Genomic DNA, 16293 nt, shown 5'->3' on the forward strand with positions numbered 1-16293 from the left:
TGGGAAAGTAGCGATGAGACTGCAGAGGGCAGCCTCGGCGGGAAGCTCATCTTTTCTTCTTCTTCTCGCTTTGTCTTATCCTCCCTCTTGTGACGGCAATGCTGGTAAAAATATCAACTCACTCGTTCCGCGCCACAGAATCTGCCGGAAACCAAATTGCGTTTGACTGATGATGATGATTACAATGACTTAAGGTTTCTGTAACATTCCCAAAGTTCTAAACCAGGGGTGTCAAACTTATTTAAAGTAAAAACTGTTGCTAGCAACTTCTGTATTTTTTAAAAGTGAAGACAATTTGTAATCTTAGTATTGACACAAGTCCATGTGCAATTTGTCTTGGCGGGCCACATAAAATGATGTGGCGGGCCGTATCTGGCCCCCGAGCCTTGACTTTGACACCCATGTTCGAAACCATTTTGGATCATCCATTTTTCCCCCTTTCGGGATTTGCCTCACAGTTTTCTCCAGGTACTCTGGCTTCCTTGCATAATCCAAAAATCCATTTTAGGTTTGTTGAAGATTAAGCTAGCAAACTAGCTAGCAAACATTTAATTGAGCCCGTCTCCACCCATTGAGAACTTTCCTCGGTCCCGATGAAGTTTTGCTGTTTTTCCGGGCAGGTATCTCGGCGGCCTCAATGTGTAGCCCACCTTGCTTTAGGGCACTATTTTTTCTTCTTGTCACCTCCCCCCCTTTCCTTCTCTCCCCCCGAGGAGCGAGCGGCGTCCTCGGATCATTACTCCTCAAAGAAATTTAAGCGCGGCATGCCATTTAACCAACTACAGTCTGTCATTAGAAATCCCGACTGTCACGGTGATGCCGTTCTTGGTGGGCTGTGTTTGTTGCCTCATTTCTTTTAATTTTATCTCCATTAGCTTAATTCTTTTTTAATATTTCCGTCTAACGAACTTTACAGTCCATTTTGTCTCAGTGTCTTGCTAAGCGAGTTTTATGAAGCACGCAGTTCCATTTCGAGGGAGGAAGGGATGGAGGGAGGGGTGGGGGGGATTCATGATGGTGGCCAACGTTGCCTTTGTCAGCTGATTTTTGGCATACTCGCTCGCCGTTCTGCTTCTTTGCCTCATACAAATAAACAAGTGCGCGGAGTTCATTAGCCGGGACAGCTAATTAGGCTGGAGCTGATTGAGCTGTGACGGCTTTACCTTCACTGCCATTTTAGTGTACCTCCCTTGTTCTTTTCCCATTAGGTTCCACCTGCCTGTGTCTGGCATGAAAACATTTTTTTTTTGTTTTAATGGAGGTCAGTACAGACAAACTAGCATCATTGCATTGATTTGAAGAGTGTCATGAAAGTCAGATGTGATGAATCTATTTTTCAGAACATATATGAGTACCTAAAAAGGCCAACCATTGCTTGACTTAGACTTCCTCAATGTGAAGTCACGGACACATCAGATAAATCGAGATTTTATAATCTATGTTAGCCTTCCCTTTGACATGCTAGTTAGCTAAATAGCCCAAACTGAGCCAGTTTTGGTTGCTAATATCCTTGAAGGGTCATCAATATGAGCAACAGTGATTGGATGGGGACAACTTGCAAGGGATGAAGGTCATGTCCTACCTGGAGATGGTGATCGGCACCACAGATCCCGGAGTTAACTCATTCAGTGCCATTGACGAGAATAGACGTCAAATGACACTTTGGACTGAGCTGGCTGTGAATGAGTTAACCTTCAGGTTATCCCCACTTTACTCCTTCATCTCCGCCTCCCCATCTTAGCGGCAACTCTTCCTCACCCCAGGGGAGCGACAAGCTGAGGCTTCCCGCTGTGCAGCGCTCCCCCCTTTGGTGTTTAATTATCAGGGAGCCTGAGAAGTTGCCTCTGCTGCATGATGAGGTTGAGCGTTTGGAAGGCCTGACCTGTAACCTCTGCAAGTACAGTGGGCCTTTGGAAGAAGGCTGGTTGGCATATGTAAGATCATGGCCAGATATATCTGTATGGCCTGAGAAACTTTGCTATTTGTATTTATGTTGACTTTTGATTGAAATCAAATTTATTGGATTATTATTATTATTATTATTGGCTTATATATATTTTTATATGTATATACATATATTTTTTGTAATAATTTTAAACGCCAAAAAACCCCACACAACCATTGATATCCAACAAAAGCGCTAAAGTGAAAATGTCCAAATTAGGCCCAATTAGCCCTTCTCCGCTGTAATGTTTCAAGGTCTCAGGTGTGAAGGAGCAGGTTGAGTTAAATTTGGCTCACACACACTCTCCTACTTGTCACGTTTGATGCCAGTTCGTTGCTTTTAATTCTTTTTTTTAAATTTCTACTATAATTGACAATGAGCCTAATTGGAGCTCCCGTCGGTAATGGTAATGCAGTTTACTGAAGGGAGGTGATCAATGAGCGTTAGCTCCCAGGGGGTGGGGGGGGGGGGTTGGGGTCCACACATCCCACCGCATGGTCAACTGCAAATACATAAGCAGCCATGTTAATGTGTTTGTGCAAGAAGAGGAAAGCCAGAGAGAATGCTAGCAATATTGGCGACCGCTCTGAGGTAGCAACCCTCAGAAGTTCACTTCAAAGCTGCTCTAGAAAGAAGAAGTTGGCCGTGATCAAAAGCAACAAAACCTGAGCGGGGTTTGAGGACAGCACGACATACGAGCCGTCAGAGCGGCGATAGGAATCTGCGCTGTAATTCGGAGAAAAAGATTAGAAGAAGATAATGGTCTCATATCTCAAAAGTTAACAGTGAGGCCGGCGTGAACTGTGAATAATCTTATAATTACTGATCTAATGCCATTAGGCCTGACAGAAATAGAGAAAGCAACGCATGGGTGGGGCGCCGTTAATCACCGCGCGCCATTCGTCGGATCATCAGTAGCGGGGTGCGTGGCGGGCTCGCGACTGATGATAGGTATAAGTTTAAATGACATCTTAAAGGAACATTACGCCGCGCTCATATTTGGTTAACATCCCCTGCCAAATGGTGGCACTTTGCTAATGCGCCTCCGTTTGCAGATCCCGCCCGCCCTTTCCTCGCAGGGGCCCGCCAAATCTTTTGTCACTCTTTGTGGCTTGAAAGAATTGCCACTGATCTTTTTTTCTTTTTCTTCTTCACTAGAACCTGGTTGACCTGGGAGGAAACTAATTAGCGAGAAGGACTGAGAAATATTGTTTGTATCCGATGTTTTATGCTCAGGTTAATAAATGCTGTGCTACCCTTTTAGTACATTTTAATATATTGCATGAATGAGACCACACCAATATTAAACAATAAAAAAAAAAAATAGAGGACTTGAAAGTCAAGGATGGCTTTGGGATCTATCTATCTATCTATCTATCTATCTATCTATCTATCTATCTATCTATCTATCTATCTATCTATCTATCTATCTATCTATCTATCTATCTATCTATCTATCTATCTATCTATCTATCTATCTATCTATCTATCTATCTATCTATCTATCTATCTATCTATCTATCTATCTATCTATCTATCTATCTATCTATCTATCCATCTATCCATCTATCCATCTATCCATCTATCCATCTATCCATCTATCCATCTATCCATCTATCCATCTATCCATCTATCTATCTATCTATCTATCTATCTATCTATCTATCTATCTATCTATCTATCTATCTATCCATCTATCTATCGCGTATCCTTCTAAGAGCAATAACATGCAGCGCCGGCACACACAAGAAGAAGGCTGGACTTTGACGCTAATGGTCTTTCCCTAGATGAAGTTCCCAAATATTCCTTTTTCATTTAGTTACATTTTTGGGCCCCCAGAGCCAAACTTTTGATTACACAACCTGCCATCTCTGCTGGATGTTGCTATTTCAGGGAATAAACACAGCTCGTAATTAGGGAAACATGCAGATGGACTGAATGAGTGGCGATGGTGGCGGCGGTGGCGGCGGCCTCGCTGGACTGCTGTCTGGGCAGGGTAGGCCCATAATGAAGCAGGGGGAGGAGGAGGTTGGGGGGGCTTTCCACATGTTTTGCTACATTTTTAACTTGACTTCTAGCCTGTTAGCTTTGTTCTGTGAAAAATACTTGCAGTGCATGTGTGTGTGTGTCCGTGCACGTGTGCATGAGTCTGATTGCTGGCATGGCAGGTGACATTTTGTAAGTGTGCCTTCATTGTGGGCCTGAATGTAGCTGGTGTTAAGTTAATTAAAAAGATAACCTGTTGTGCAGGTAACATCATCAAAAACAGACTTTGAACACAATTTAGGCTCCACCCACTCAATGTTCAGAGCGAAACTCAGATTCTGCATACGGTTATAGTTTACTCTCTAGGCTTTTTTTTGCAGTTGGATTTTTTTTTTAACCATTTTGGCATTTCCCATATTTGTGGGAATTTTTTTATCAGATTTTGTTATTTAAACCTAATTGTACCTTTTGTGTCTGTTGACCGACTTTGACCGGTTGAACGCCCTAAAATTTTAATTGCTTGTTAATTGCTAAAGTGATCTTTGCTGGCTTTCAGCACACCCTTGACCCAAAAAAGGATAAGCAGAATAGTAAATGGCGGGCTGATGTTTTAGACCAGTTGACATCATTTATCCATTTTTAGGCGGTTCCATGGAATATTGGGAATTTTTGAAAGACAGACTTAATGGCTTACAGAACTCCAATGGAACATTTTTTTACATTGAATGTGTAGAAGAACAACAATGTAAGAAGTCAAAGCAGAATAATTGGGGTTATGTACAAATTTCCGGTGTAAAGTTATTTGGCAACCTTTAATTTGAAAACATATTTCATAACGATAAAAAACAAAAACTGTTATTTCAAAACTTTATCCAGTAAAACAAACAGAAACCCCCAATATATTTCAAATGACAGACTTGTCTGCATGTGGTCAAAAACGGCCGCAAACAAGCCGAAAGACTTGTAAAACGGAACAACGGCTGAGGCCTGTGGAAAAACAAAGCAAAAAACTGAAACAAGTTAGCTCAGCAATGGAAAGTAGCAAAAGTATTTTGTGGTGTTCATGGTCGACTTGTCAAAGCGCGTCACTGTGACATCCGGTGACGGTGACACATTTCATTCAAATGTGAACTTTCGCTGGGTACATACGGGCTGCGAGGGTGACACGCTCGCGGGTTTACAACTCGCTAGTGTCGCTGACTGCGTGTCGTGTAGTCGCCTTCAAGTGTGTGCGTACTTTGAGTGGAAACACAACGCCGCATCAGCCAGCTATCCCTCGAGAGCCTCCATGTCATGTCGAAAATACCATAACATGTGCATTACACTTAAGCGATTCCTCTTCCATCTGCTAAGTATGACAGCATTAGCATAGCCGTTTAATTAGTGGCGCGCTTCGAGCGTCCCCCCTCCCCTCCCCCCTTTAATCACCTCACTGTATTTACTCAGGCGCCGACAGCAGACGGACTAATTTAGACACCAAACAAGAAGCTAAGTGCTTTGTAAAAGCCATAATGGCAGTTACTTCTCAATATTGTTCAATAATCTATTAGTTATGTAATAGATGAAAACTGTTTGCATTTTGGGGGGGCTCGGATTATCTTCATTTTCGTTTCCTTCTTAATGATCACTGCGCGGAAGGGAAGGGAGAGGAAGTCTTCCTTTTGGCCGTCGGATTCTCCTTTTCGAAAATCAGGCCATGACGAGCGTCGTCGCTTGACAAATGGCCGCCGTGTATGAATTGCTCACATTTACATTAATGGCCTCCATGCGAATGGAGGTTCATATCAAGGCTCATAGATTCGGCGCTGTGATTTTATTAATTGCAACAGAGACGGCGTTGTTTGTCGTCCTGACGCCAATTCAATTAAAATCCCATTTAGGGGGTAATAGATTAGGCGGCGTAAACTTTAAGACGCCTCGTGATTGAAATGATGGCGCCACTCGGCTGACTGCTGTGTGTTTTTACATCAACCTAGCGTGTTTGTGTACAGCTCATTTCATTGCCAATCGTTTGCGGGGATTTTTCAAGATGATGAGCGGAGTCAACTCCGCGTCGTGACCGCGGTTCCTCGGTTCTCCTCGTGCCAAATGCCGCCATGATAGCGCCGCCGTGTGCACGAGGCACCTGCGCCGCCGCCGCCCTCGCCAAGAAAAATTCACAGTGTTGTTTTCAGCCGCTACATGTCTGCTAATTCACCCGCAGGAGCCTAGCGACGCGCGGCGCCGCCGCCGTTCTCAGGGAGTGTTTTGCATTAAAAATCCTTTTGAGCCGATGTAAGTTTGAGAAGAAGAGGAATCTGCCTTTAATAATGCAACACGCGAGACGGCGCGGTGCAATATACATTTTTAATTACTAAAGTGGCTAATATCTAGGTTTGGCTTTGAGGTTTTGTCCTATGAAATATGCATGGCTATTTTGTCCCCCCATAGCTCAGTCGGATACGCACGCACACCTGAGTTGAGCGAAGGACGCGGATGGATGAGCGGTTCGGCGGGTGTCGGCTTCAGGTGCCGCTTGCTCTGTGAAACTTTTCGTGGGCAACTTTTTCCTCGCTGGTATCTGTTACATCAGCATCTCACATCGGGGGATTGATTTCATTTTCATCGTTTGCATTTGCTCCGAATTTCCAAACGTTGCGCAATAAGAGCACGTATGCCTCAGGAAGACGTCAGTCAACCACGTTCTTTATCCCCTTAACTCAAGCGTATTGCCGAGAAGTAAGGCATTTTAAATATTCAAGTCTCCTCTAATGATCTTAGTCAAATCAAGGCAAAATGTCTTTCAAATACATAACAGAGGAGAGTTTAGCTCTCCAACAGACTTCCACGCCATTCTTGGAATGTGTGGAGGTGATGTAGAGTGCTGCTTTTGCACTTGGGGGGATGCGAGATGGGGGGGAAGAAAGGGAATTTTTACATGAGCAAAAGTTGTATTTCTTCCGTTTGTCTGTGCATTAATTGAGAGCCTTTCCTTTTTAGACAGATTGCATTATTGATGACAGACCGCGAGTGTTGGATAAATTGTATATATATGTTATCATGCGTTCCCTAATGAGTACTTATTAATAAGTTATTGCGCAGAATGCTTGCTGTTTCGCCTTGCAGACGTCCACCAGTCCACAACAAGTCATACGATGCTGTCTGGGGCTTCCTGACCTTCTACACCTCTGGGAATCCAAGAAAGTTGCTGATAGCTCAATCTACTCTGTTGATGTCTGCACATGACATTCTGTCCTTGCATTCCTTTCCCATGGCGTCCTGTCTGTAACTACTTGTTTCACATAGAATACTTGTTTATGTCCTTGCGCTCCTTTATTTTCTCATGAGACTAGGCCATGCTTTCCCCCCCACCTGTTAGGGGCTGGTCTCACATTGTAGATAGGGCATCCCTTAATAAAAAGAGCGAGGGGTGTGACAGACCTTTAGTGTATTCTGGACTGCTGTAAGTCTGGTTGCACTCCTCGCGAGAAAAGACTCAACATTCTGCCTCACTGGTTTTGTCTGCTGATCCTTCCTCTGATTTTGAACCTGACAGATTTTTGGGGGCTCGTCCGGGATCTCAATAGACCTACTTCGGGTTCCGGCTGACTTTTCGACGCAGGACAAGTCCTTGGCCAAGGCATATAAAGGAAACCCTTTTCACGGGGCTGACTCGATCAGTCAGCTGGACGCCGGAGTGGTTGACGAGATCGTCCGAGGGAAAGGCCCAGCGGACTGTGAGTATGAATGTTGATTCTGTTGAAAGGAATGGAAGTGTAGTGGCAAGAGGTCACTTGAAACCTTGACAATTCTAGACCCTATCAAGTGCATATTTAGAGACAGTTAAATTCTGTATGGGATGCTGGAGTCCCCTGACGTAAACGTCAGTTAAATTCCACAGGAGGGCAGACTCCTCTGTTTTCTAAAGAAATAAAGAAGTACAGGTAGTTGGAGCAGTTAAATCCCGCTGAGGTGTGGTGGGGCCTCCTCACTAACCTTCCTACTGTGTTAGTTTTCTGCTGCCATCTGTGGTGGGTTTTCCTTATCCCTTGTTTAGCTGGTTTGGCTTCTTTCTCCGTGAAAAGATAGGTTTTACTTTGGGAAAAAGGTAAAGATAAGTTTTCCTTACACGATAGGAAGGTTAAAGAGTTGTTAAAATCCACTGGAGGGCGGGCTCCCCTGCTTGCCTGTGAGACGATAGGAATGCGCATTGTGTGTGTGTGTGCGTGTGTATGGTTTGACTGAGAGTGACCTCATTTGAGCTCTGATTTGAGGTTTGAGTCCTCTGTATAAACACGCAGGAGTGTAAACAGTGGCTTTGTGTGGATGAAAGCAAGGATTCTCCGTTTCCTCCGGAGACCCACCACACATCGAACATTTGTCCACTGTCCTGTGAACTAAATTGGCTTTAGGACACTGCGGGTGCCATTCAAATTGCCAAATCCGTAAACTAAACAAATAAATCATGGGGACAGCAAATAGCAAGCAAAAGCCGCTGCCCCGACATGAATTGAAATGCAAAGATTGGACATTGATGGAAGAAGTTGACCCCGAAACTGTAAAATATCTTGACAAATGGATAACCGATTACAAATTTGACGGTCAGCTGAAAACAAATTCGTTGAATAACCTAAAGCAATCAATTGATGCTAAATGTGGTGTAAAGAGGAATAACGACGGATATCATCTAATAGTAAAATGGGAATTGGAGGCTGAGAAGAGAAAATGTGGGCAGATAAGAGAAAGACTGAGAGATAAGGAAGACGGAGGAAAGATAGAAAAGAACTTGTTGTTGCACAGGCAGGAGGATGATGAGACAGTGTCAGCGCGGGCTCGCTTGAAGGCCAAAGCTGACGATGCGATGAATGAGGATGAAAAGAATGATCAATCTATAAAGACGGAGATTGCAGCACGCCAAAGTGAACCAATTTTCCCGTCTCTGTACCCCAAATTACCAAGCACAAATCATCCTCCTGAGTATGGTGCTTCTGCTCGTGGTGTGTTGACGCGGAGCCGTGCTCGTGGTGTGTTGACGCGGGGCCGTGCTAAGTTGGTTCCTTCGGCTGACGCAGACGCATACCCGATGATTGAAGTGGCGAATCCTCATGATGAGGGAGGACCCACAATTTTAGTATACAGAACATGGACCCACGCTGATATAAAATCAGCAATTGAGGGTATAGCGTTGCCCACTGAAGATGTTGATCAATATTGTACCGACATGAGACAACTCATTGCTTCATACAATTTGAGAGGCGATGAAGTACAACAGGTTTTTATGGCATCTTTGACCAAACATTGGGCAAGCGTTAAAGGCACCTGGGATCCCTTTGATTCCCGGGGCCGTCCATTGGAATGTAACGGGGTGCCATTACAAAGAGAAATTGACCAACTATTGGGCAGGATCAAAATAAAATTTGAACGTAGAGCAAATTACACAGACATTGGCCGAACCAAACAAAAAGAAGATGAGTTGTTTGAAGACTTTAGGCACAGACTCGAGAGAGTGTTCAAGGCCAATAGTGGCTTGGAGCATGGATCTGATGTTTATGACCAACAACTCAAAAACGCTCTACATGCAAATTCGCGGCCAGCAATCCAGACCTGGATCACTAAACATATGATCACTTTCCCGACATCTACCTTGCCACAGTTCATTGATCATGCTATACACGCCGAAAAGGTTGTCAATGCGAAAAGAGCGAAAGAGAAGGGGAAAATGGGCACCGTGTTTTTTGTTAAAGGAGAGCAGTCTGAGATGTTTTATCAAAATAAGACCTTCGAACCACGCCTGGAGGGGCGTGGTCGTAACAAATTCCGTGGCAAGGGTAGAGGGGGGTACAGTCGTGATTCTCCCAATTATGGAACAAATGACCAGCCCGCTTCAGGTCAGTCAAGACGGTACAATGCTGGACCTCCCGTTTGCTGGTCATGTGGGAAAACAGGCCATATAGCAAGAAACTGCCCAGATAATCACAAGGGTGGGAGTAGACCTCCCTTATGACTGGCCGAAGGTCAAAATACAGTTGAAACAACTGTCTTGCCAACAGCTCCCCCTGTTGATGTAGATTTGAACATTCAAGATTTGTTGATGAACAATGTTGAGAAGCCAGTGATAACTTCTATGACCTTTCTGTCGCCTGCGCGTCATCTTTCTTGCATGGCTACGTTGCTGTCTCAGCCGCATCTGACCGTTGAAAGATGCACGACACTCAATCCTGCCACTCTCATTCCCCTTCCTGACGATGGCGAATTCCATGATTGTGTCGATGCTGCCCAACAGATTGCAAAGGCTCGGCCTGATTTGGAAGTTACGCCTCTGCCAGATGGTCATGTGGTTTTTGTTGATGGGTCTTCTAAGAAGAATGAATCTGGTGTGACCCTTACTGGGTATGCCATTGTTACTGCCGACGTGGTTTTGGAGGCTGCTAAACTGCCATCCAATATGTCGGCACAGGCCGCTGAGCTCATTGCTTTGACTGGGGCCTGCAAATTGTTTGCAAACAAGTCCGTCACTATCTGGACTGATAGTCAGTATGCTTTTGCTACAGTGCATGTTTTTGCTCAGCAGTGGAGCAACCGTGGCATGATAACTTCTACAGGGAAGCCCGTCTCCCATTCCGCTATACTAACTCAACTTTTGGATGCTGTCCAGCTGCCTTTAAAGGTAGCGGTTTGCAAGTGTGCTGCTCACACTGCGGGCTCTGATCCTGTTTCTCTCGGTAATGCTTTTGCTGACAAATCCGCTAAGGCCGCTGCGGAAGGCCTGCTTCATGTCCTCTCGTCTCTCACGGCTCATGATTCAATGTCACACATCTCCCCTGATGTGTTGCTTGACATGCAGTCTCAGAGCCCCTCCCAGGAGCGACTCTCTTGGGAAAAGCGGGGTGCAACTAAAAACACCGATGGTCTTTTTGTGTGACCTTTGGGCAAACCTGTCTTGCCTCGTAGCTTGTTCAAATGGGCTGCTATTTCAAGTCACGGGGCCACCCATGTCTCGGCGGGAGGTATGGTGAAACAAGTCGAGGCTATTTATACAACATACGGCTTTGCCGCTTTTTCACAACGATTTTGCAGAGCGTGTTTGATCTGTGCTAAGCATAACCCACAAGGCAATTTAAGACCTCAGAGAGGGAAATTCCCGACTCCATTGTACCCGTTTCAGACAATACATATGGATTATATCCAATTACATAAATGTGAAGGGAAAGAATATTGATTGGTCATAATAGACGCATTTTCTAAATGGGTAGAAATATTTCCTACCAAACATGCAGATGCACTCACAGTGGCAAAAGCCTTATGCAAAGACATCATTCCAAGGTACGGTATTCCAGAAACAATTTATAGCGACAATGGTCCACATTTTGTAAATCAAATAGTGCATTACATTGGGAGAATGTTCCACATAGATGTAAAGAACCATTGTTCATACAGACCGCAATCCGCTGGCCTGGTTGAGAGAGCGAACCAGTCTATAAAAAACAGATTAAAGAAATGTATGGAAGAAACAAAACGACCGTGGACTCAGTGTTTAGACCTGGTTAAAATGTACATAAATATTACAAGTACAACAGGGCTAACTCCTTATGAAACTATGTTTGGGAGACCTTACAGGCTTCCTCAGTTCAAAAACACATGGGAGATCCCCGAGGAAGCCACGTTAGCTGATTACATGAGGAAAATGTTGGAACGTCAAAAGAATCTAACCAATAACACTGATGATGAACCCATTTCTCTGCAGGAAGACCCCAAAGTGGTACCGGGAGACTGGGTTTTGATCAGGAGTATCAAGAGGAAGAATTGGCATTCACCCAAGTGGGAAGGTCCCTTTTTGGTACTACTCACGACACCTAATGCTTTAAAAATAGCCGAACGCAACACGTGGATTCATTTAACTCATTGTAAAAAAGTGATCTCCGCAGACCCAACCTAAGTACGGAAGGTGAGCAAAGTCTGGTAATAGTGCCTGATTCTGGTGTCAAGATCCAGGGTTGACACGAAAGCTAGCCGAAGAATTCCAAGACACCAACCCGAAGCTCAGGGTGTTGACTCTGGGGAGATCCAAAACATGAGCATTAGAGAGTCATTTGGTGAGTGCTTTAATCGGGCTGTAGCCTGCGCGAAGTCTACCATGTGCTTTTGGTTGTTTTTGCTGGTTTGTGTTACCATTATATTTTTTCGGGGGTTACTTTATCTGGAGGGATAGAGTACCATGAGCCTCGCACATTATTCTCTCAGGCGACTGCTAACGCTAATTCTAGTCGATGTGGCTCATGGGGAGAACTTGCTAGACATAAGCGCGACACTAAATCCCCTTTTGGTCATGTTGTTTGTGTTCCAGGAGCCGTCCGTGTTCCAACCTGTGTACCATGGCTTTTGTCTTGGGCTTATAATAACTCATTAATGTTTACTGTGGCTCCTAACACATCTTCTTCTATTATTTTACCTTTGAAAAGTTTGAAAGGGTTTCGTAATGGTCGCCCCACTACTGGAGATAGATGGCTCGGGTATTGGTGGTATTTAACCGGCCACCCGGTTAACACCGGCTGGGGCACCCTTGTCACCACGCAAATGCGAGGGTATTGGCCCTCTGGTTCCAGTGACGAGGCTGTGTTCTTTGCTAAACGGGTGACTTTGATAAATCGGGGCACAAGCCTCCTTTTGACTCTTACACTCCCTGACGGTCATATTCGTCCTCCAAATGCCACCTTGTTTAACACTTCTTGTTGGGGTTTTCAACTGTGGGCTTGGTCCTCTGGAACCGATCCTCGCTTTCCTATTGCTATTTGCCTTAATAGAACAATGTCGGTCGCAGACCGTCCCGTTACAAATAAATACACCTTGTCAGCGGGAGCAAAAATCACAAGTACGCTCCTCACTGATGTAGACAGCTATTTTGTGGCCTCCACAGGGATAAGCGGTCATACTAACAACTGGCTTCTTATGGCTGAGCAGGCCGCAAAGATGGCTGGCGCTAGTTGCATTGCATGCATGGGTCCCAGACCTCTTTTGAAAATCATACCTGCAAATGTAGGCCCTAAGTGTGCTGTCGTTTTGATGTTAGACTCGTCCATTTCACCCACTCACGATTGTTTTAGATGGGATACGGTTTACCCTGTTGCCCCTATGACGAAGCACAAACCCCTTTTTTCGTCTGTTGTAGCTAAGGGTAATTTTACATGCATTAGATTGCCTGGTACCGGGGTGAAGCTCGGCGCCATACCTGCTCCGTGGTGTGGGTCCGTGACCAAGGTCACGGCCCCTTTTTTGCCCATTGCTCGTTGTGATATTTGGTTTTGGTGTAATAGTGACAAACTTTATGATAGGTTGCCTTTCGACAGCGCTGGAATTTGCGCTTTGGTGACCCTATTGCTACCTGTTCATTTGATACCAATGTCCTCTTCTGATCTAACGTCTTTTGCTAAGTCCGTAGTGCCCAAATTCTGGCCGAGAACGAAACGAGACGCCGAATGGCGGGGCACAGCTAATCCAACCTACATCGACGCCATTGGTGTTCCTAGGGGGGTGCCGGATGAGTATAAGCTGGTGAATCAGATAGCAGCTGGTTTTGAATCCGCCCTGTGTTGGTGGTGTACTCTTAACAAAAATGTTGACAGGATTAACTACGTCCATTACAACGTGCAGAGGCTTGGAAACTGGACCGAGGCGGGTTTCAAGGCGGTCCACTCCCAACTGGCCGCTGCTTCCCTCATGGCTTTCCAGAATCGAATGGCCCTTGACATGCTACTCTCAAGAGAGGGCGGTGTCTGCGCCATGTTCGGTGAGCAATGTTGCACTTTTATTCCAAATAACACTGCGGCCGACGGAAGCCTGTCCCAGGCCCTTGAGGGCCTGCGGGCCTTGAACGGGAAGATGAAGGAGCACAGTGGAGTGAACACGGAGGTTTGGGCCAACTGGTTGAACGTGTTCGGAAAGTACCGCACCCTGGTTTCCTCTGCCCTGGTCTCCGTTGCCGTTTTCTCTGCCATTTTGACCTTGTGTGGATGTTGTTGCATCCCTTGTCTCCGATCCCTAATTGACAGGCTAATTACGGCTGCTATCTCTCCACCAGCTGAGACTTTCCCGTTGCTCCTAAGGGATGACCTTTCGGTCGACGGGGGTTCCTTCTCTATTGACGACCCGGTCAGCGAATCTGTTGTGGTAAACTTGTCCGATTTGTTTTCTGACCCGGGCTTTGCCGATTGTGACTCAGTTTCCTCCCGTGTGTAAGTTGGTTCCTGCGAAATGTGATCCCTTGGCTGAAAATCTTTTTGAAGTGGCCATATGGGTGATGGGTTGGTCTCCGGGAACTTATGATAAACAGGGGGGAATTGTTGGATAAATTGTATATATATGTTATCATGCGTTCCCTAATGAGTACTTATTAATAAGTTATTGCGCAGAATGCTTGCTGTTTCGCCTTGCAGACGTCCACCAGTCCACAACAAGTCATACGATGCTGTCTGGGGCTTCCTGACCTTCTACACCTCTGGGAATCCAAGAAAGTTGCTGATAGCTCAATCTACTCTGTTGATGTCTGCACATGACATTCTGTCCTTGCATTCCTTTCCCATGGCGTCCTGTCTGTAACTACTTGTTTCACATAGAATACTTGTTTATGTCCTTGCGCTCCTTTATTTTCTCATGAGACTAGGCCATGCTTTCCCCCCCACCTGTTAGGGGCTGGTCTCACATTGTAGATAGGGCATCCCTTAATAAAAAGAGCGAGGGGTGTGACAGACCTTTAGTGTATTCTGGACTGCTGTAAGTCTGGTTGCACTCCTCGCGAGAAAAGACTCAACATTCTGCCTCACTGGTTTTGTCTGCTGATCCTTCCTCTGATTTTGAACCTGACAGCGAGTCTAAAGGCGGACGCGCACGCGCACAAGCTAGCCCGGGCTCTCCCGACACCAGCCTTGTCTCCCGAGTACGCCGACGAGTGCCGATCCCGCCTTACCTTAGCGTTCCCTCATAAATTAAATTTAGATGAACAGCACTGGAAGCCCAGCATAAAGTAGCTGCGGCCGTAAAGTGGAAAAGTAAGTCATTAATCAATCATGCGTCTCCGCCCACACCGCTGTTTTAAAAACCAATGTCCAAGGGAGATCTTCTATCGTAACCCGAGTTCTACATCTCACCTCTTGCCGTTTTACAAAGGCCTAACGTCGAGCCCAGAAGAAAAAGGCAGCTACCTCCTTTCAGTCAGTTTTGATAACGTATTCCATTTCACGCCGCTCTCTGTTCTCATTCGGATGGCAGCCAAAGATTCTCCGTTGGGCTCTCAGATGAACTCGGGAGAAGATGCAAGATGGCGTCCCCCCCACACACACACCCATGCGTCATGATGCAAGTTTACCGCAAGCTTTTCAAAGTTCAGCCTGCACAACGTGATGTCAATTAAAGGTGACAAAAAAATTTAACATTTCGGAAAACCGTAAGGCTATTTTCAAAAAGTCTACGTATGTTCCCTAAGGTACTATTTTAATTGTACCTGTTATCATTAGCCCCGCCCCTTATGTCTTCCAATCAGCTCCTTCAGCCAATCGTGTCTTGCCTAGGTGTTCCTTGTTGGCTCGTCAGTTTGACTTTATTTAGTTGCCTTCTTTCTGGTCAGTCTCTGTTTAGTCACTGTCCTACGTGCTTTGTGCTGTCAATGTCCAAATTAAGTCTGAGTCAGTTTTGCTAGTTTTTATTTTGATACTTTGTTACCTGTTGTTTTGATTTCCTGTTTCTTTAGTTTACCCATGACTAGCACTGTCTTGTTTGGCTGTTTTGTTCCTTTAGTTAAATCTTTTTTTTTCTTTTCTTTTTTATTCAACACCTTCCTTGCTTCCCTGCACTTGGGTCCACTTTCCTCCAAAACTTGACAATAGCAGGTTAAGAACTTAACTGGCGGTGATAGGTTAACCAAGGGTCAAAATAAGTGAGCATTGAAAAAGCGGGCTTTTTCATTTGGCGATAATGAAAGACATGCAGGGGCTGCCATTCAAATCAATGAGCGAGTTGATTTTGTTAATATGATAAATTGATTCAAATGAGTTTGTGCTCTCGATTTCGGTTTGTTTGGCACTGTGATTTTTTGGCATCTTTGAATGATAATTTTTTAGCCCTGTCCACTGGATCATAAAATCACAGTTTGTGGTTACTTTGTCGTTTGTTTCAAACCATTTGCTGTTGAATAGTGAAAAAAAAATTGTATTCTCAATGTAAAAAAAAGCATTTTGAGATAAATTGGCACTATAGGAATGAAATTGACTTGTCTTGACTTGGGGCAACTTGTTTTTAAATTTGTCAGACATCAGCTTTAAACTGCCCGTTAAAATGAGCAAATTGCATTGGAGTCAGACTGGCGACCTTTGAACCTTTCTTCTTGCCATTTG

The 16293-nt window shown here is 44.9% G+C and overlaps 1 protein-coding gene across 1 annotated transcript; it reads left to right on the forward strand.

Annotated features, from left to right (window-relative positions):
• The first annotated feature begins 11317 nt into the window (after positions 1 to 11317).
• On the forward strand, positions 11318 to 14716 carry LOC133150035 (uncharacterized). Its single transcript, XM_061272319.1, has 2 exons — positions 11318 to 13694; positions 13986 to 14716. The coding sequence occupies exons 1-2, from the start codon at positions 12317 to 12319 to the stop codon at positions 14141 to 14143; spliced, it is 1536 nt and encodes a 511-aa protein (XP_061128303.1). The 5' UTR covers positions 11318 to 12316; the 3' UTR covers positions 14144 to 14716.
• Positions 14717 to 16293: the final 1577 nt, after the last annotated feature.

This window comes from Syngnathus typhle, linkage group LG2 (assembly GCF_033458585.1).
Source record: "Syngnathus typhle isolate RoL2023-S1 ecotype Sweden linkage group LG2, RoL_Styp_1.0, whole genome shotgun sequence".
NCBI lineage: Eukaryota > Metazoa > Chordata > Actinopteri > Syngnathiformes > Syngnathidae > Syngnathus > Syngnathus typhle.

Bases quoted from the DNA above. Each gene is read 5' to 3' on its own strand.
- LOC133150035 (XM_061272319.1), top strand. From the start codon at position 12,317: ATGTTTACTGTGGCTCCTAACACATCTTCTTCTATTATTTTACCTTTG. The intron at 13,695-13,985 runs GTGAGCAATGTT...TCTCTCCACCAG, and splicing joins CGGTGTCTGCGCCATGTTCG to CTGAGACTTTCCCGTTGCTC.